We start from the raw sequence: 22,030 nt of genomic DNA on the forward strand, positions 1-22,030 counted from the left end.
CAAACAGGGTTAGCTAGTGTTTAAATTAAACCTGGACGGTGCTAAAGAGACATGTATCCCCTCACAACACAAACAGGGTTAGCTAGCGTTTAAATTAAACCTGGACGGTGCTAAAGAGACACATGTATTCCTTCACAACACAAACAGGGTTAGCTAGCGTTTAAATTAAACCTGGACGGTGCTAAAAAGACATGTATTCCTTGGTATTTTAATGACCACGGAGTGACAACAGTGGTACTATACAGAGAAAAGATGTTTGTCTAGGAACCGAGAAGTCCTGTCATTTTTTTCCCTGTATAGTACTGTAACACTGTTCTCGCTGTCATAACATATTTAGGTTCCGACATTGTTAACATTCCCTCTAGTCAGTTTAGCCAATAGCCAGGGCCTGGCGGTCAGTCTGAGACAGCAGCTGTTGATGGTACCCAGTTTAGTCTGTCAGAAGACACCAGTCCTGTTGATGGTACCCAGTTTAGTCTCAACACAATAGACACCAGTCCTGTTGATGGTACCCAGTTTAGCCTCAACACAATAGACACCAGTCCTGTTGATGGTACCCAGTTTAGCCTCAACACAATAGACACCGGTCCTGTTGATGGTACCCTGTTTAGTCTGTCAGGAGACACCAGTTCTGTTGATGGTACCCTGTTTAGTCTTAACACAGAATAGACCCCACTCCTGTGACAAGACTCATAATCCACAGCTCATCCCCGTGACCATCCTAGCTAGCTTCTAGCCCCATGAACCTCCTAGCTAGCGTCTAGCCCCATGAACCTACTAGCTAGCGTCTAGCCCCATGAACCTCCTGGCTAGCTTCTAGCCCCATGAACCTCCTAGCTAGCGTCTAGCCCCATGAACCTCCTGGCTAGCTTCTAGCCCCATGACCCTCCTAGCTAGCGTCTAGCCCCATGACCCTCCTGTTATCCTTCTGCAAATAGCCCTTTTTTTACAATCAATTAAAACATTTTGGGTTCTGATGGAGGTACGACAGTTGAACTACTCTGACATTTATATTCTTCAAGAATCAATGGCTATATATATATATATATCATGAATGTAAGGTCCAAAAACAGATGTACCAATCACAGATTGACCCTTTAAAAGACTAGTGTCAATGTATAGCTCTGGTCATCTCCATTTCCAAGCTGAAGGCTGCCATAGTGTTGTTGGAAATGAAAGCCATGTTGAGGTAGGAGAGCTAGGCTATTATATGAAATATAACACGAACAGTCAACCCAGTAACATTAAAAGGGATAGATCAGTAAATGAAGTTACAATGTATTTTTTTTAGACAAAGCATAGCTTTATTGTGATGGTAACAAAGTCAATGGACTGTGGAGATGCAGAGGAGCCACCCAGTCTAAGGGGCGGCGGCATCAGCGATCTTCTTGGCTGCTGCGTTGGCGGTCTTCTGACCCTTCTTGTTGTGCTTCTTGGCAAAACGCAAGTTCTTCATGAACTTAGGGTCAACCTGGGGAGGGGGAGAGAGATAAAGAGAGGGAGGGAGAGCGGTAGAAAGGGAGGGAGAGAGGTAGAGAGAGAGAGTAAGTTGCAGACAAACTCTTCACATATAGACAATACTGAAAGTTAATTCAATAAGGTATAAATATAAATCTGAAGCGTAAGAAAACAGGAAGTAAGGATTGGTACAGCGCGCATGAGGACCATCACATCCTCATGTGTAAACATGTGACCAGGATCCCTTGAAAGAGACACCGCAGCAGAAAGGTTGAGTGCCAGTTGATATGGGGTTTCTTCCCCATATCCTCCTTCACTAAGCATCTCACCCACATTTAATATTTTTGTTGTTGTAATTTTACCTTTATTTAATTTTAGCTTTATTTAACCAGGCAAGTCAGTTAAGAACAAGTTCTTATTTTCAATGACGGCCTAGGAACAGTGCCGCCTCTACACTCTAACCACTAGGCTACCCTGCCGCCTCTACACTCTAACCACTAGGCTACGCTGCCGCCTCTACACTCTAACCACTAGGCTATCCTGCCTCCCCTACACTCTAACCACTAGGCTACCCTGCCTCCCCTACACTCTAACCACTAGGCTACCCTGCCGCCTCTACACTCTAACCACTAGGCTACGCTGCCGCCTCTACACTCTAACCACTAGGCTACGCTGCCGCCTCTACACTCTAACCACTAGGCTACGCTGCCGCCTCTACACTCTAACCACTAGGCTACCCTGCCACCACGTCATCCCTCCATTCAAAAAACTAAAGCTTAACAGACAAACAGGTCACGTTAGCTGAATTTCAGACTAAGTGGACAAGCATGAATTGTTTTAACATAAAATGTCACAAAGCTTGTTAACCCCCCCCCCAATTCTAAAGAGTCAATGTGAATTAGTTTGGAGCTGTATGACCAATCAAATCAATCTAGATTGCGTGGGGGGGCGGGGACTGGGACCGAGGCATCGAACCTGGCACCCAATAATCCCACCAACTCAAAATCTGAATTCCGAGAGGTCTTGGAACACACACCACTCGAACCTCCCAGTAGAAGGCTGCATTCCTGCGGGTGGGAGTGGACAACTTTTGGATGAATTAATGAATGTATACATGCTAATCTTCCTCCTAAAAGGGTAGGTTATATCCTACATGCTAATCTTCCTCCTAAAAGGGTAGGTTATATCCTACATGCTAATCTTCCTCCTAAAAGGGTAGGTTATATCCTACATGCTAATCTTCCTCCTAAAAGGGTAGGTTATATCCTACATGCTAATCTTCCTCCTAAAAGGGTAGGTTATATCCTACATGCTAATCTTCCTCCTAAAAGGGTAGGTTATATCCTACATGCTAATCTTCCTCCTAAAAGGGTAGGTTATATCCTACATGCTAATCTTCCTCCTAAAAGGGTAGGTTATATCCTACATGCTAATCTTCCTCCTAAAAGGGTAGGTTATATCCTACATGCTAATCTTCCTCCTAAAAGGGTAGGTTATATCCTACATGCTAATCTTCCTCCTAAAAGGGTAGGTTATATCCTACATGCTAATCCTCTTAAAAAGGAAAGTATCTCCAACTAGCCGAGAGGTTAAAAAATATATAAAAACTGCAACAAGTAGTGTTGGTGCCCCGTTTCATGAGCTGAAATAAAAAAATATCCTGGAAAAATGTTCCATCCATCCACCCGAGATGTGGCATATCATGAAGCTGATTAAACAGGATCATTACACAGGTGCACCTTGTGCCGGGGGACAATAAAAGGTCACAACAATGTCACAGATATCTAAAGTGTTGAGGAAGTGTGCAATTCGCACGCTGACTGCAGGAATGTCAACCAGAGCTGTTGCCAGATCATTTAATGTTAATTTCTCTACCATAAGCCACCTCAAACGTCATTTTAAGAGAATTTAGCAGGACGTCCAACCGGTCTCACAACCACAGAGGTTATACCCATCTGCAGTTAGCCTATTGTGCTAAAGATGGGATCATTAAACTAGTTAGCATCCTATTAGCACAATTGCTGCGCATTTTGATATTGCCTATTGGTAACAAAATAGCTACGACAACGGCTGGCAAACGAGCTGCGTCACCTCCGTCTAAATAAAAATAAACCTGTGGCTGCGGTTCGTGACCAGTTCTTGCGGGAGTCGTACAGAAAGCCGGCGACACGGTATGATGACAAGATGTAGGTGCTGCCGGTAATGAATAGACCAGCTCAGCGGAGACTTCCTTCCTCCCAGTCTGATCATTTCCCCACATCGAGTACATTTAATACAGTATAAACCAGAACGATACGTCCATACATAAGGATGTATTTAGACTGGCTAATTATGATCTTTTATACATTTACCTTTATTTAACTAGGCAAGTCAGTTAAATCTTTGGCAGATGAGATCAGCACTTTTGCCAATAACTGAGCAAAATATCAGAATTGTGCTGTCTGTGTAAATGAAGCCATGAAGACATGAGAGTAGCAGCAGCTCCTGCAAGTAAGTCTAAAAGTTGTGCAATGCATGGTTTAGCCCCCCAGTCATGGCCCAAGGAGCTCTGGGAAGATGTAGGAATATACAGAACGCCGTCCTCACCAGCCCGAGGGCCGGGGGGACAAAAGCTTGCTCTACGATGCCGTGGAACGGGACTGTACGTCACAGCACCGAAGTGCTACGCTCCCATACGCCACAAGGACAGAGCCACGCGAGAGCAACCTCACAGGATGTCCACATCGGAATTAGGGCACCTTTTATTTTGTTACATTTAATATTATTGAGTCAAAGGCACCCACATCTGATTTACATAAACCACCGGGTGTGAATGACAATGCCCTTGATCTAACTTAGGCAACTTTAACAACTGCATAACAAATCATAACGGTCGATAGGCCAGCAGATCAATAAATACCCCTTTCATGGACTCGTAACGGTCTGGTCTGGGCTTCTTGATCCCATTCCTGTGGGCCTTACGGGCTGTGGACAGACAGGAGAAAGAGACGTCTCAACACGTTTATGGAAACAATGACTTCCAAATGAAAACAGGATTCAGGCTACTCCTGCAGAGCTCTAGTCAATATATTTTTGAAAACGGACACAAACAACCGGGTAGGCTGTTAATCCTGTATTGACAACTACCTAGTTAGCTAGGCACTATCACTTATATCTAGCGAACTAGCTTAACTTCATAACCATTCATTTCTACTCACACTGGTTGTGGGTGGTGTGATTCTTTGACTTTGCCATTTCTGTTCTGTGGATCTGTTGACGGAAGAGAACAGAAATTAGTTTAATTTCAGAACTGACCAAAAAACAAAACACGCAGGAACTCATGTTTGCTACACTAACTATTTATAAGAGGACGACTGACTAGCTAGAAACAAGCCGTAGGGTGTTTTCAACGAGGTAAACATTGACATTATCACCGTATACGTGCTGAAAGCCAGTATTATCCAAAACATTTAACACATTTTCAATTTGGTGAGTTTGTTGGAGTGTTTTCCTAGCAAGAATATCTCGCGGGTAGAAAGGGACAGCCGACCTAGTTCTATAGTTTTAATCATCCAAGCGGGAACAAATTTAGCAAATATAAAGATGCCTGTGTGGTTCGTGATATTTTCCACTATAAACACACATTCATGGCTGATATGAATCTTAAAAAACACAGGAGGATTGATGTAGATTAACATGTTAGAGTCAGGAGTGAAAATCATTACCTGCCACACGTAAGAGACGGAAACCGGAAGAGAAAGAACTGAACCGAACGAACCCAAATATGAACCATCGAATCAGGAGCGGCGACCGGAAACGATAAGACGTTGAATGGGGGACACTGCCGCCTAGTGCAGTGGACAAGACATTACACCGTCAACATTTCCAGACAGCAGGTGTCACTGTCAGTCCACATGATTTTCTACAACCATGAACAACAAAGGTAAGGATAATACTACCGTGTGTTTAATGTGCATGAACGACAGGATACATTCATGTGAGGAATGACTTATTCTCGTTATCTGCCAGACCTGACCTCAAAATGTGACATTCAGAGTTTTTTAAATCATTGTTATAAAACACATTTAAACAAGGCAGTCCTGCATAACTAGCTAGCCAGGCATCATCACAAGGTTGCTAATGCTAACTATTGACCTCACAATGTGACACGCAGGGTTTTCAAATATAATTGTTGTAAAGTTGTGTGTATAGTAATGTTGAATAAGGATGATGACCAGATGGGCAGGCATACAGACAGAGACAGTATAAATATGAGAGACAAGACCCCAGTTGGCCCCTGCTCTCTGTGTGTTGTGGTATGGTTACTCAGTGGTTCAGTTGATCCCTGCTCTCTGTGTGTTGTGGTATGGTTACTCAGTGGTTCAGTTGATCCCTGCTCTCTGTGTGTTGTGGTATGGTTACTCAGGGGTTCAGTGGTTCAGTTGATCCCTGCTCTCTGTGTGTTGTGGTATGGTTACTCAGGGGTTCAGTGGTTCAGTTGGCCCCTGCTCTCTGTGTGTTGTGGTATGGTTACTCAGTGGTTCAGTTGATCCCTGCTCTCTGTGTGTTGTGGTATGGTTACTCAGGGGTTCAGTGGTTCAGTTGATCCCTGCTCTCTGTGTGTTGTGGTATGGTTACTCAGGGGTTCAGTGGTTCAGTTGGCCCCTGCTCTCTGTGTGTTGTGGTATGGTTACTCAGTGGTTCAGTTGATCCCTGCTCTCTGTGTGTTGTGGTATGGTTACTCAGGGGTTCAGTGGTTCAGTTGATCCCTGCTCTCTGTGTGTTGTGGTATGGTTACTCAGTGGTTCAGTTGATCCCTGCTCTCTGTGTGTTGTGGTATGGTTACTCAGGGGTTCAGTGGTTCAGTTGATCCCTGCTCTCTGTGTGTTGTGGTATGGTTACTCAGTGGTTCAGTTGATCCCTGCTCTCTGTGTGTTGTGGTATGGTTACTCAGTGGTTCAGTGGTTCAGTTGATCCCTGCTCTCTGTGTGTTGTGGTATGGTTACTCAGTGGTTCAGTGGTTCAGTTGATCCCTGCTCTATGTGTGTTGTGGTATGGTTACTCAGTGGTTCAGTTGATCCCTGCTCTCTGTGTGTTGTGGTATGGTTACTCAGTGGTTCAGTGGTTCAGTTGATCCCTGCTCTCTGTGTGTTGTGGTTTGGTTACTCAGTGGTTCAGTGGTTCAGTTGATCCCTGCTCTCTGTGTGTTGTGGTATGGTTACTCAGTGGTTCAGTGGTTCAGTTGATCCCTGCTCTCTGTGTGTTGTGGTATGGTGCTCAGTGGTTCAGTTGATCCCTGCTCTCTGTGTGTTGTGGTATGGTTACTCAGTGGTTCAGTTGATCCCTGCTCTCTGTGTGTTGTGGTATGGTGCTCAGTGGTTCAGTTGATCCCTGCTCTCTGTGTGTTGTGGTTTGGTTACTCAGTGGTTCAGTGGTTCAGTTGATCCCTGCTCTCTGTGTGTTGTGGTATGGTTACTCAGTGGTTCAGTGGTTCAGTTGATCCCTGCTCTCTGTGTGTTGTGGTATGGTGCTCAGTGGTTCAGTTGATCCCTGCTCTCTGTGTGTTGTGGTATGGTTACTCAGTGGTTCAGTTGATCCCTGCTCTCTGTGTGCTGTGGTATGGTGCTCAGTGGTTTAGTTGGCCCCTGCTCTCTGTGTGTTGTGGTATGGTTACTCAGTGGTTCAGTGGTTCAGTTGATCCCTGCTCTCTGTGTGTTGTGGTATGGTTACTCAGTGGTTCATTGGTTCAGTTGATCCCTGCTCTCTGTGTGTTGTGGTATGGTGCTCAGTGGTTCAGTTTATCCCAGCTCTCTGTGTGTTGTGGTATGGTTACTCAGTGGTTCAGTGGTTCAGTTGATCCCTGCTCTCTGTGTGTTGTGGTATGGTTACTCAGTGGTTCAGTGGTTCAGTTGATCCCTGCTCTCTGTGTGTTGTGGTATGGTTACTCAGTGGTTCAGTGGTTCAGTTGATCCCTGCTCTCTGTGTGTTGTGGTATGGTGCTCAGTGGTTCAGTTGATCCCTGCTCTCTGTGTGTTGTGGTATGGTTACTCAGTGGTTCAGTTGATCCCTGCTCTCTGTGTGCTGTGGTATGGTGCTCAGTGGTTTAGTTGGCCCCTGCTCTCTGTGTGTTGTGGTATGGTTACTCAGTGGTTCAGTGGTTCAGTTGATCCCTGCTCTCTGTGTGTTGTGGTATGGTTACTCAGTGGTTCATTGGTTCAGTTGATCCCTGCTCTCTGTGTGTTGTGGTATGGTGCTCAGTGGTTCAGTTTATCCCAGCTCTCTGTGTGTTGTGGTATGGTTACTCAGTGGTTCAGTGGTTCAGTTGATCCCTGCTCTCTGTGTGTTGTGGTATGGTTACTCAGTGGTTCAGTTGATCCCTGCTCTCTGTGTGTTGTGGTATGGTGCTCAGTGGTTCAGTTGATCCCTGCTCTCTGTGTGTTGTGGTATGGTTACTCAGTGGTTCAGTGGTTCAGTTGATCCCTGCTCTATGTGTGTTGTGGTATGGTTACTCAGTGGTTCAGTTGATCCCTGCTCTCTGTGTGTTGTGGTATGGTGCTCAGTGGTTCAGTTGATCCCTGCTCTCTGTGTGTTGTGGTATGGTTACTCAGTGGTTCAGTGGTTCAGTTGATCCCTGCTCTCTGTGTGTTGTGGTATGGTTACTCAGTGGTTCAGTTGATCCCTGCTCTCTGTGTGTTGTGGTATGGTTACTCAGTGGTTCAGTTGATCCCTGCTCTCTGTGTGTTGTGGTATGGTTACTCAGTGGTTCAGTTGATCCCTGCTCTCTGTGTGTCGTGGTATGGTTACTCAGTGGTTCAGTTGACCCCTACTCTCTGTGTGTTGTGGTATGGTTACTCAGTGGTTCAGTTGATCCCTGCTCTCTGTGTGTTGTGGTATGGTTACTCAGTGGTTCAGCGGTTCAGTTGATCCCTGCTCTCTGTGTGTTGTGGTATGGTTACTCAGTGGTTCAGAGGTTCAGTTGATCCCTGCTCTCTTTGTGTTGTGGTATGGTGCTCAGTGGTTCAGTTGATCCCTGCTCTCTGTGTGTTGTGGTATGGTTACTCAGTGGTTCAGTTGATCCCTGCTCTCTGTGTGTTGTGGTATGGTTACTCAGTGGTTCAGTTGATCCCTGCTCTCTGTGTGTTGTGGTATGGTGCTCAGTGGTTCAGTTGATCCCTGCTCTCTGTGTGTTGTGGTATGGTTACTCAGTGGTTCAGTGGTTCAGTTGATCCCTGCTCTCTGTGTGTTGTGGTATGGTTACTCAGTGGTTCAGTTGATCCCTGCTCTCTGTGTGTTGTGGTATGGTTACTCAGTGGTTCAGTGGTTCAGTTGATCCCTGCTCTCTGTGTGTTGTGGTATGGTGTTCAGTGGTTCAGTGGTTCAGTTGACCCCTGCTCTCTGTGTGTTGTGGTATGGTTACTCAGTGGTTCAGAGGTTCAGTTGATCCCTGCTCTCTGTGTGTTGTGGTATGGTTACTCAGTGGTTTAGTTGATCCCTGCTTTCTGTGTGTTGTGGTATGGTTACTCAGTGGTTCAGTTGATCCCTGCTCTCTGTGTGTTGTGGTATGGTGCTCAGTGGTTCAGTGGTTCAGTTGGCCCCTGCTCTCTGTGTGTTGTGGTATGGTTACTCAGTGGTTCAGTTGATCCCTGCTCTCTGTGTGTTGTGGTATGGTTACTCAGTGGTTCAGTTGATCCCTGCTCTCTGTGTGTTGTGGTATGGTTACTCAGTGGTTCAGTTGGCCCCTGCTCTCTGTGTGTTGTGGTATGGTTACTCAGTGGTTCAGTGGTTCAGTTGACCCCTGCTGTCTGTGTGTTGTGTTATGGTGCTCAGTGGTTCAGTTGACCCCTGCTCTCTGTGTGTTGTGGTATGGTTACTCAGTGGTTCATTTGATCCCTGCTCTCTGTGTGTTGTGGTATGGTTACTCAGTGGTTCAGTGGTTCAGTTGATCCCTGCTCTCTGTGTGTTGTGGTATGGTTACTCAGTGGTTCAGTTGATCCCTGCTCTCTGTGTGTTGTGGTATGGTGCTCAGTGGTTCAGTTGATCCCTGCTCTCTGTGTGTTGTGGTATGGTTACTCAGTGGTTCAGTTGATCCCTGCTCTCTGTGTGTTGTGGTATGGTTACTCAGTGGTTCAGTTGATCCCTGCTCTCTGTGTGTTGTGGTATGGTGCTCAGTGGTTCAGTGGTTCAGTTGATCCCTGCTCTCTGTGTGTTGTGGTATGGTTACTCAGTGGTTCAGTTGATCCCAGCTCTCTGTGTGTTGTGGTATGGTTACTCAGTGGTTCAGTGGTTCAGTTGATCCCTGCTCTCTGTGTGTTGTGGTATGGTTACTCAGTGGTTCAGTTGGAATGTTGGAGGTGGGGGATTGCTAAACTCAGCAAAAAAAGAAACGTCCCTTTTTCAGGACCCTGTTTTTCAAAGAGAATTCGTAAAAATCCAAATAACTTCACAGATCTTCATTGTAAAGGATTTAAACACTGTTTCCCATGCTTGTTCAATGGCCCACAAACAATTAATGAACATGCACCTGTGGAACGGTCGTTAAGACACTAACAACTTACAAACGGTAGGCAATTAAGGTCACAGTTATAAAAACGTAGGACACTAAAGAGGCCTTTCTACTGACTCTGAAAAACGCCAAAAGAAAGATGCCCAGGGTCCCTGCTCATCTGCGTGAGCGTGCGTTAGGCATGCTGCAAGGAGGCATGAGGACTGCAGATGTGGCCAGGGCAATAAATTGCCATGTCCGTACTGTGAGACGCCTAAGACAGCGCTACAGGGAGACGGGAGGGACAGCTAACTGTCCTCGCAATGGCAGACCACGTGTAACAACACCTGCACAGGATCGGTACAGGATGGCAACAACAATTGCCCGAGTTACACCAGGAACGCACAATCCCTCCATCAGTGCTCAGACTGTCCGCAATAGGCTGAGAGAGGCTGGACTGAGGGCATGTAAGCCTGTTGTGAGGCAGGTCCTCACCGGACATCACCGGCAACAACGTCGCCGCCTATGGGCACAAACCCACCGTCGCTGGACCAGACAGGACTTAATGCAGCTGGTGGCCACACCAGATACTGACTGTTACTTTTGATTTCTACCCCCCCTTTGTTCAGGGACACATTATTCCATTTCTGTTAGTCACATGTCTGTGGAACTTGTTCAGTTTATGTCTCAGTTGTTGAATCTTGTTATGTTCACACAAATATTTACACATGTTAAGTTTGCTGATAATAAACGCATTCGACAGTGAAAGGACGTTTGTTTTTTTGTTGTTGCTGAGTTTAGTTCGTTTTCTACTCAAATATAATGTCCCCCTCCAGAAATGAGCCCAATAACACATTGGTCTATATCATGAAGCAGCTGTTCAGCATTGAGCCTCATCCCCTGCTGTCGCCCAACTATTGCAGTACCTGACTATAGATAACTAGCCTGAGGATTTCCCATCTGCATTTACCCCAGTGAGCTAATAGATCAAACTCTTAAACAGAATCTTGTTCCTAGTTAACAACATATTGACCCCCCCCCCCCCCCCAAACCCCCCGTTATTCTCGTACTCAGATAAGGATAATATAGTGTGGAAATAATGCAGGCCTAGCTGTTACACGTGACCCGTGTTACAGTTATGGACAGATGGGACCAAGGCTGCTGAGGCACGGGAAGGGGAAGGAGTTTCCTTGTTGGAGCGTGCCCGGAGAGATTTGGTTTGGGCGGAGCAGGAGTTGACGTAGTGGACGGTGTCCTGTGGCAAGGTGGGCCACCAGTACTTAATGGAGACGGATTCAGTGGTGCGGGTGATTTCAGTGGGGCAGGTGATTTCAGTGGTGCGGGTGATTTCAGTGGTGCGGGTGATTTCAGCAGCAGGGGATGTATGTGCCCAAGTCAACAGACGATATCTTACCTCCGTGGTAACGTAGGTGCGCTCCGGAGGGCAGGGAGGGTTCCCTTTAAAGAGCCTGGTAGATGTCCTCGTCTATGTCCCAAAGCACAAGGGGGCAACCATTCGGGAGGGTGGTATGATGGGTGCACCCAAAAATCGTGTAGTTCTTTTATGGTGTTTGGGACTGGCCTCAACCTGACTGTCTCAACCTGACTGGCCTCCACCTGACTGGCCTCGACCTGACTGGCCTCGACCTGACTGGCCTCCACCTGACTGACCGCGACCTGACTGGCCTCGAACTGACTGGCCTCCAGATGGTTCTCCAGGAGGTGTCCCAGGACAACCCGAACGCGGGCGATGTAATCCTCCAAGGTAGCCGACTAGATATAGATGTCGTCGATATACACGACCAGCGGTCTGACCATCCTGCCATAGTTGGAGTAGAGTGGTGGATGATCGAATACTCTTCTGAACAGAGCCACAAACCTCTCATGAGAACCCAGCTCCTCCTCTCCTCCTCTCCCACACGGCCATAGCCCACTCTGGTCGGCAAGGAAATAACCTTGGACCTCTCGGTGGTGGGGACCCTCATCTGATGAGTGAAATAGAGGGCATTTGGAGTCCCGTCATATTTGTCCGAGAGGGACAAAGGGGCATCGCTGACCTGGGCGGACTGCTGAATGAGCTGAGGTGCTGGCTTGCTGGGTCGACTCATGATAAAGGATCTTCCGCTTGCTGGGTTGACTCATGATACAGAATCCTCCGCTCGCTGGGGGGAGGGTGGGGCCCTCTAGACGTTGAAGAACACGGAAGACCTCATCCATCACTGTCCCCAGTTGCGTCAGCTGGTCGTGGTGTTGGCTAAAGTAGGTCTTCCTGTTCGTCAACCATCTAGGAGATGTCTTGGTTGGCTGCTGCTTCCATTTTGTGAGGCAGTATTCTGTGACAGAGACGCATGGAGTCAGGAAGCAGGTGCAGTCGGTGAGGTTAATCGGAACGAACATAGAGCGAATACAAAAAGAGGAGCCGAACAATTAAACAGAAACAATACTGCCTGATGGGTGATACAACAGAGTTCTAGATAAAGGGGAAGTAATCAGGGCAGTGTGCGTAATGATGGTTGCCAGGTGTGCGTAATGATGGTTGCCAGGTGTGCGTAATGATGGTTGCCAGGTGTGCGTAATGATGGTTGCCAGGTGTGCGTAATGATGGTTGCCAGGTGTGCGTAATGATGGTTGCCAGGTGTACGTAATGATGGTTGCCAGGTGTGCGTAATGATGGTTGCCAGGTGTGTGTAATGATGGTTGCCAGATGTGTGTAATGATGGTTGCCAGGTGTGTGTAATGATGGGTTGCCAGGTGTGCGTAATGATGGGTTGCCAGGTGTGCGTAATGATGGTTGCCAGGACCGGTGGTTAGTAGACCGACGACGTTGAACGCCGGAGCGGAAGTAGACGTGACACAGGGTCACACAGAGTGTTTCTTGGTAGTCGTAATCTACTTTAAAACAAAAGTATACACCTCTCACTCATGGTTATGGACTGCAGGAAAGGGGTACGACCACTGACCCGTGCGTTGGGCTCTCGCTGTATGGTTGTACGGATCCACAGCTGTGAAGTCAAGCAGCGAATTGTTCTGCCTTGCAGCGGAATCCGGGGGTCTGACCTACAGTGTGCAGGGAAGAGGACCAACATCTATCCAAACCTGAGCGCCGAACTGCTAAAACAGAGGGAGACCCACGACAAGGTCCAGATCCCAGCTACGTTTTCATAAAGAACTGTACACCTCTGCTTGTAAATCCACACCAAGCCCGATTGAATGATATGACCTGTAGATGTGTGAACTCCTTGTGTAAACTCCTTTATGTAACAATGGCAAATATAAAATAGGATAATCTCAAAGCTTTCTAGTGTAACACTTATTTCTCAAATCTAATGAGTGAACGTCACTATTTTAGAACCAGAGTTTATGCAGCGCTTAACGTGCGTTCAACGTTCACTAATGGCGGTGAATGCATAGGGGAGACTGGGGCTAACTGATCTTCTCCCAATCTGATGGTTTCACCGTTGTTATTGTTGCTGTGGACAGATTTTCCAGGTCCTGCCGTTTTATCCCTCTCTCTGGTCTCCAGGTTGCTGAGACACTGTTCCAGCAGGTCTTCCGAAACTATGGCCTTCCGGAGAACATCGTCTCCGACAGTGGTTCCCAATTCACGTCGCGGGTATGGAGAGCCTTCATGGAGAAGGTGGGGGTCACGGTCAGCCTCACATCTGGGCACCGGACTCAGTCCAACGGGCAGGTAGAGAGGACTAACCAGGAGCTGGGAAGGTCCCTTAGGAGTCACTGTCAGGACCGACAGGGGGTGTGGGCCCGGTTTCTTCCCTGGGCGGAGTACGCCCAGAACTCACTTCATCACTCCTCCATCAGGCTGTTTCCCTTCCAGTGCATCCTGGGGTACCATCCAGCCCTGGCTCCGTGGACCCCGAGCCAGACCGAAGCTCCTCCGGTGGACGAGTGGTTCCAGTGCGCAGGAGGTTTGGAACGCTGCCCACGCGAGGCTCCAACGCACCGTCCGCCGCCAGAAGGAGCAGGCGGACCACCACCACAGTGAGGCTCCCGTCGTCCATCCTGGTGATCGCGTTTGGCTCTCCACCAGGAACCTCCCGCTCCTCCTGCCCTGCCTGAAGCTGAGCCCCCCGATTTGTGGGGCCCTTCAAAGTCCTCTGGAGGGGTCAATGGGGAATATACCGATTCCCAGCTCCCCACTAACTACCGTATCTCACCCTCTTTTCATTTTCAGGCCTGTGTTTTCCTCGTCCCCTGGCTGATGCCGTCCCCCACTACACCCTTCTGCCTATGCCGTCAGATGCCTCCTGGACTCCTGACATCGTGAGGGTCGACTCTGGGAGGTGTACGGTCCGGTGTTGTGTTCGGCCATTTTAGATTCCAACGTCATCCAAGATTTCCACCTTCGCCATCCGGCCTGCTACTCGTTCATGGGGCCGTCCACCTGGCCGGCGTCGTGGTCCAGCTTCTCCTGCTCCAGTGCTTGACATCGCCGGTGTACTAACCACCGGTCCTGCCAACCCATCCTGGTCCAGCTACTCCTGCTCCGGTGCTTGACATCGCCGGTCTACTAACCACCGGTCCTGCCAACCCATCGTTACGCACACCTGGCAACCATCATTACACACACCTGGCAACCATCATTACACACACCTGGCAACCATCATTACACACACCTGGCAACCATCATTACACACACCTGGCAAGCATCATTACACACACCTGGCAACCATCATTACAGACACCTGGCAACCATCATTACACACACCCGGCAACCATCATTACGCACACCTGGCAACCATCATTACACACCTGGACTTCGTCACTACCCTGATTACTTCCCCTTTATCTAGAACTCTGTTGTATCACCCATCAGGCAGTATTGTTTCTGTGTAATGATGGTTGCCAGGTGTGCGTAATGATGGTTGCCAGGTGTGTGTAATGATGGTTGCCAGGTGTGCCATCTGGCAGTATTGTTTCTGTGTAATGATGGGTTGCCAGGTGTGCCATCAGGCAGTATTGTTTCTGTTTTCTTGTTCAGACGCTTCTTCTCTTTTTGTATTCTCTCTATGTTCGTTTCCGATTAAACTCACAGACTGCACCTGCTTCCCGACTCCCTGCGTCTTCGTCACACCCTGATTTAGCCCACTGCAGTAAAATTATTTATTAATCCGCAGCATGGGCCCACCTTCCCCTGCCCAAACGGTTCATAGAATAGATTACTCACGAAGGAAGTTGGGTTGCCCGCTTTCACACCAGTTTCAAAATTCTTTGACCCGTACATTGAATTTCTCCAAACTTTCTAATTTAGTTTAATAAGTATCCGTCTAGTGCAAAGGTAATCTCCTCACGAACAATCTCTCGTATAGTAGCGGCCGCCACTCTGAGTTGAGAGCCGCCATTTTCACACAGATTAATTGTGGTTGCTGAAGCGAAATATACCTGTTATTTATTTCACACCTTTAATATGATGTTTAGTATTGACAAGTTTTAGGAAATAAGTCTGCTAATTCATAGTAATTTGCAAAAGAAACCTACAAGTCTGTCTGTGCCGGGTCTTTCTGCAGGCCAGACACACACTACGGTAGGCTACCAATCAGTATCAGCAGAGAAGATTGGTGAGGATGATATGTTGTTGATGATCATGGTGATGTGGTTGATCATGGTGATGTTGTTGATCATGGTGATGTTGTTGGTAATGATGATCATGGTGATGTTGTTGGTAATGATGATCATGGTGATGTTGTTGATGATCATGGTGATGTTGTTGATGATCATGGTGATGTTGATGATGATCATGGCGATGTTGATGATCATGGTGATGTTGTTGATGATCATGGTGATGTTGTTGGTAATGATGATCATGGTGATGTTGTTGGTAATGATGATCATGGTGATGTTGTTGGTAATGATGATCATGGTGATGTTGTTGATGATCATGGTGATGTTGATGATGATCATGGCGATGTTGATGATCATGGTGATGTTGTTGATGATCATGGTGATGGTGTTAATGATCATGGTGATGTTGATGATGATCATGGCGATGTTGATGATCATGGTGATGTTGTTGATGATCATGGTGATGTTGTTGGTAATGATGATCATGGTGATGTTGTTGGTAATAATGATGATGTTGTTGGTAATGATGATCATGGTGATGTTGTTGATGATCATGGTGATGTTGTTGGTAATGATGATCATGGTGATGATGTTGTTGATCATGGTGATGTTGTTGGTAATGATGATCATGGTGATGTTGTTGGTAATGATGATGATGTTGTTGGTAATGATGATCATGGTGATGTTGATGATCATGGTGATGTTGTTGGTAATGATGATCATGGTGATGTTGATGATCATGGTGATGTTGTTGGTAATGATGATCATGGTGATGTTGATGATCATGGTGATGTTGTTGGTAATGATGATCATGGTGATGTTGTTGATGATCATGGTGATGTTGATGATCATGGTGATGTTGTTGGTAATGATGATGATGTTGTTGGTAATGATGATCATGGTGATGTTGTTGATCATGGTGATGTTGTTGGTAATGATGATCATGGTGATGTTGATGATCATGGTGATGTTGTTGGTAATGATGATCATGGTGATGTTGTTGATGATCATGGTGATGTTGATGATCATGGTGATGTTGTTGGTAATGATGATGATGTTGTTGGTAATGATGATCATGGTGATGTTGTTGATCATGGTGATGTTGTTGGTAATGATGATCATGGTGATGTTGATGATCATGGTGATGTTGTTGGTAATGATGATCATGGTGATGTTGTTGATGATCATGGTGATGTTGTTGATGATCATGGTGATGTTGATGATCATGGTGATGTTGTTGGTAATGATGATGATGTTGTTGGTAATGATGATCATGGTGATGTTGTTGATCATGGTGATGTTGTTGATGATCATGGTGATGTTGATGATCATGGTGATGTTGTTGGTAATGATGATGATGTTGTTGGTAATGATGATCATGGTGATGTTGATGATCATGGTGATGTTGTTGGTAATGATGATCATGGTGATGTTGATGATCATGGTGATGTTGTTGGTAATGATGATCATGGTGATGTTGATGATCATGGTGATGTTGATGATCATGGTGATGTTGTTGGTAATGATGATGATGTTGTTGGTAATGATGATCATGGTGATGATGTTGTTGATCATGGTGATGTTGTTGGTAATGATGATCATGGTGATGATGTTGTTGATCATGGTGATGTTGTTGGTAATGATGATCATGGTGATGTTGTTGGTAATGATGATGATGTTGTTGGTAATGATGATCATGGTGATGTTGTTGATGATCATGGCAATGTTGATGATAATGGTGATGTTGATGACTAGGTGTGAAGATGAGAGGCACTAGGTCCTTGTGTTATGGTGGAAGAGTAAGAATATGGAGAGAGAGAGAGAGAGAGATCTTGCTGAGGGCTCCATTCTCATGGAAATGTATGCGTGTGTCTCTGTCCTGTAATTACAGTCGTGATGACAGAAGATGGTTTCCTGTTAAAAAGAACAGTGCCTGCTGCCTCGCCACACACACACACACACACACACACCCCTCACCTCCACTATCCAGGGCACTTAGCTAACATTAGTGTAGTAACATCCGCTGGCTGGCTTTGTGTGTGTGTGTGTGTGTGTGTTTGTGTGTGTGTGTGTGTGTGTGTGTGTGTGTGTGTGTGTGCGCGTGCGTAGGTGAGTGCGTGCGTGAGATTGTACACTGAGTGTGCAAAACATTATGAGCTCCTTCTGTTTCCATGACAGACTGACCAGGTGAAAGCTATGATCCATTATTGATGTTAATTACTGATGTCTACTTCAATCAGTGTAGATGAAGGGGAAGAAACAGGTTAAAAACCTTAAGAGTCTATTGACGCGACGTGCTGTCAGTTTAAACTAGAGACGGGCTGCGTCTCAATCCACCACATCCAGCTACGTCGTCCTTCTGCATCTGTCGGTGGAAGGTGGCCGAGCTACAGCTGTGTTTGACAGACCATGAGACATCCTCGAAAATGTCAGAACGGTTTTGGCAACAAAATAATATGACCTCTTTGTGTCAAGATGAGACTCTCACGAGCACGACGGTGTTCTCCGTTTGTCAGAGTCTATCTAAAAGATAGCGAAGGAGTCAGGCGCAGAACACAGATAAGAGTAACAATCACTGATTTACTCCAAAACGTAACAAAATCCCGTTCCAAACCAGGACAAAACAGGACTCAAAATACAACACACCGGAATACAACGAAAGGCAATCACGCACAAAACAGAAAGGGAAACCAGAGGGTTAAATAAGGAACATAATCATGAGATGGGAACCAGGTGTGTAAACAGACAGAACAGAAAGGGAAAATTAAACATGGATCGGTGGCATCTAGAAGGCCGGTGACGTTGACCGCCGAACTCCGCCCGAAAAAGGAGAGGGACCGACTTCGGTGGAAGTCGTGACACCGTTTTGCCGTCAGACCCCCACAAGTCCCATGAGAAGCGTCTGAATTCGGTGACGCTAATGTGCCAACTTTTGTCTGTAGCATCCAAACCTGTTTGGCCTACAAAACAAGCTTTCTTATATCTCCTGGACAGACACTTCAAAAACCTTATTCCTTATGATAATTATTTTGACTGTCTTTTTTCCCATTTATGCATTTCTACGGGCTATAGTAGTAAAGACCAAATTCAATATGAAAACATATATATTATATATATATATATATATATTATTTTTTATGATACCTAAAGGGGTCGTAAAATTCCACATCAAATAGCTAAATGATCCATGGTATGACCATCTTAAAACAATTCCATGGTAAGATCCCTGAGCCAGTGTGTGTGTGTGTGTAGGCCAGTGTGTGTGTGTGTGTGTAGGCCAGTGTGTGTGTGTGTGTAGGCCAGTATGTGTGTGTGTGTGTGTAGGCCAGTGTGTGTGTGTGTGTGTGTGTAGGCCAGTGTGTGTGTGTGTGTGTGTAGGCCAGTGTGTGTGTGTAGGCCAGTGTGTGTGTGTGTAGGCCAGTGTGTGTGTATGTAGGCCAGTGTGTGTGTATGTAGGCCAGTGTGTGTGTGTAGGCCAGTGTGTGTGTGTAGGCCAGTGTGGGTGTGTGTAGGCCAGTGTGTGTGTGTGTAGGCCAGTGTGTGTGTTTGTAGGCCAGTGTGTGTGTGTGTAGGCCAGTGTGTGTGTGTGTGTGTGTGTAGGCCAGTGTATGTGTAGGCCAGTGTGTGTGTGTGTAGGCCAGTGTGTGTGTGTGTAGGCCAGTGTGTGTGTGTGTGTAGGCCAGTGTGTGTGTATGTAGGCCAGTGTGTGTGTGTGTGTAGGCCAGTGTGTGTGTGTGTAGGCCAGTGTGTGTGTGTGTAGGCCAGTGTGTGTGTGTGTAGGCCAGTGTGTGTGTATGTAGGCCAGTGTGTGTGTATGTAGGCCAGTGTGTGTGTGTGTGTGTGTGTGTGTGTGTAGGCCAGTGTGTGTGTATGTAGGCCAGTGTGTGTGTGTGTGTGTGTGTGTGTAGGCCAGTGGCACCCAATCTCAATTTCATCATTTTTAAATTCAGGCTGTAACACAACAAAACATTATGGTCAGTCTAGCTGTATGGAGAAGGTACTGCTCTGTTTCAGCTGTTATGGTCAGTCTAGCTGTATGGAGAAGGTACTGCTCTGTTTCAGCTGGTATGTACAGTCTAGCTGTATGGAGAAGGTACTGCGCTGTTTCAGCTGTTATGGTCAGTCTAGCTGTATGGAGAAGGTACTGCTCTGTTTCAGCTGTTATGGTCAGTCTAGCTGTATGGAGGAGAAGGTGCTGCTCTGTTTCAGCTGTTATGGTCAGTCTAGCTGTATGGAGGAGAAGGTGCTGCTCTGTTTCAGCTGTTATGGTCAGTCTAGCTGTATGGAGAAGGTACTGCTCTGTTTCAGCTGTTATGGTCAGTCTAGCTGTATGGAGAAGGTACTGCTCTGTTTCAGCTGTTATGGTCAGTCTAGCTGTATGGAGGAGAAGGTACTGCTCTGTTTCAGCTGTTATGGTCAGTCTAGCTGTATGGAGAAGGTGCTGCTCTGTTTCAGCTGTTATGGTCAGTCTAGCTGTATGGAGAAGGTACTGCTCTGTTTCAGCTGGTATGGTCAGTCTAGCTGTATGGAGAAGGTGCTGCTCTGTTTCAGCTGTTATGGTCAGTCTAGCTGTATGGAGAAGGTACTGCTCTGTTTCAGCTGTTATGGTCAGTCTAGCTGTATGGAGGAGAAGGTAATATTACATTGTGTTTACTGTCTGTCCTCCTCCTCCTCCTCCAATAGAACAGGGCCCTCCTCCTCCTCCTCCAATAGACCAGGGACCTCCTCCTCCTCCAATAGACCAGGGCCCTCCTCCTCCTCCTCCTCCTCCAATAGACCAGGGACCTCCTCCTCCTCCAATAGACCAGGGCCCTCCTCCTCCTCCAATAGACCAGGGCCCTCCTCCTCATCCTCCAATAGACCAGGGCCCTCCTCCTCATCCTCCAATAGACCAGGACACTCCTCCTCATCCTCCAATAGACCAGGGCCCTCCTCCTCCTGCTCCAATAGACCAGGGTCCTCCTCCTCATCCTCCAATAGAACAGGGCCCTCCACCTCCTCCTCCAATAGACCAGGGCCCTCCACCTCCTCCTCCAATAGACCAGGGCCCTCCTCCTCCTGCTCCAATAGACCAGGTCCTTCCTCCTCATCCTCCAATAGACCAGGGCCCTCCTCCTCCTGCTCCAGTAGACCAGGACCCTCATCCTCATCCTCCAATAGATCAGGGCCCTCCTCCTCATCCTCCAATAGACCAGGGCCCTCATCCTCCTTATCCAATAGACCAGGGCCCTCCTCCTCATCATCCAATAGACCACGGCCCTCCTCCTCCTCCAATAGACCAGGGCCCTCCTCCTCCTGCTCCAATAGACCAGGGCCCTCCTCCTCATCCTCCAATAGAACAGGGCCCTCCTCCTCCTCCTCCAATAGACCAGGGACCTCCTCCTCCTCCTCCAATAGACCAGGGCCCTCTTCCTCCTCCTCCTCCAATAGACCAGGGACCTCCTCCTCATCCTCCAATAGACCAGGGCCCTCCTCCTCATCCTCCAATAGACCAGGGACCTCCTCCTCCTCCAATAGACCAGGGCCCTCCTCCTCATCCTCCAATAGACTAGGGACTTCCTCCTCCTCCAATAGACCAGGGCCCTCCTCTTCATCCTCCAATAGACCAGGGCCCTCCTCCTCATCCTCCAATAGACCAAGGACCTCCACCTCATCCTCCAATAGACCAGGGCCCTCCTCCTCATCCTCCAATAGACCAGGGCCCTCCTCCTCCTCCTCCAATAGACCAGGGACCTCCTCCTCCTCCTCCTCCAATAGACCAGGGCCCTCCTCCTCATCCTCCAATAGACCAGGGCCCTCCTCCTCATCCTCCAATAGACCAGGGACCTCCTCCTCCTCCAGTAGACCAGGGACCTCCTCCTCCTCCAATAGACCAGGGCCCTCCTCCTCATCCTCCAATAGACTAGGGACTTCCTCCTCCTCAAATAGACCAGGGCCCTCCTCCTCATCCTCCAATAGACCAGGGCCCTCCTCATCCTCCAATAGACCAAGGACCTCCTCCTCATCCTCCAATAGACCAGGGCCCTCCTCCTCATCCTCCAATAGACCAGGGCCCTCCTCCTCATCCTCCAATAGACCAGGGACCTCCTCCTCCTCCAATAGACCAGGGACCTCCTCCTCATCCTCCAATAGACCAGGGCCCTCCTCCTCCTCCTCCAATAGACCAGGGCCCTCCTCCTCCTGCTCCTTATCCAATAGACCAGGGACCTCCTCCTCCTGCTCCAATAGACCAGGGCCCTCCTCCTCCTGCTCCTTATCCAATAGACCAGGGACCTCCTCCTCCTGCTCCAATAGACCAGGGCCCTCCTCCTCCTTATCCAATAGACCAGGGCCCTCCTCCTCCTCCTGCTCCAATAGACCAGGGCCCTCCTCCTCCTTATCTAATAGACTAGGGCCCTCCTCCTCCTCCTCCTCCTTATCCAATAGACCAGGGCCCTCCTCCTCCTCCTTATCCAATAGACCAGAGCCCTCCTCTTCATCCTCCAATAGACCAGGGCCCTCCTCCTTATCTAATAGACCAGGGCCCTCCTC

The 22,030-nt window shown here is 47.6% G+C and overlaps 1 protein-coding gene and 1 non-coding gene across 2 annotated transcripts; both read right to left on the reverse strand.

Moving 5' to 3' along the window:
- Positions 1-1,281: 1,281 nt before the first annotated feature.
- Positions 1,282-5,222, reverse strand: LOC139414489 (ribosomal protein L29). The gene is made up of 4 exons (XM_071162399.1): positions 5,163-5,222; positions 4,656-4,707; positions 4,358-4,422; positions 1,282-1,471 (listed from the first exon to the last, which is right to left on the reverse strand). Exons 2-4 carry the CDS (start codon positions 4,690-4,692, stop codon positions 1,361-1,363), a joined length of 213 nt encoding a protein of 70 aa, XP_071018500.1. The 5' UTR covers positions 4,693-4,707; positions 5,163-5,222; the 3' UTR covers positions 1,282-1,360.
- LOC139414507 (small nucleolar RNA SNORA73 family) lies at positions 3,960-4,185 on the reverse strand. The gene has a single exon (XR_011634884.1). It is a non-coding gene; the product is annotated as a small nucleolar RNA SNORA73 family (small nucleolar RNA).
- Positions 5,223-22,030: the final 16,808 nt, after the last annotated feature.

This window comes from Oncorhynchus clarkii, chromosome 7, assembly GCF_045791955.1.
Source record: "Oncorhynchus clarkii lewisi isolate Uvic-CL-2024 chromosome 7, UVic_Ocla_1.0, whole genome shotgun sequence".
Classification (NCBI taxonomy): domain Eukaryota; kingdom Metazoa; phylum Chordata; class Actinopteri; order Salmoniformes; family Salmonidae; genus Oncorhynchus; species Oncorhynchus clarkii.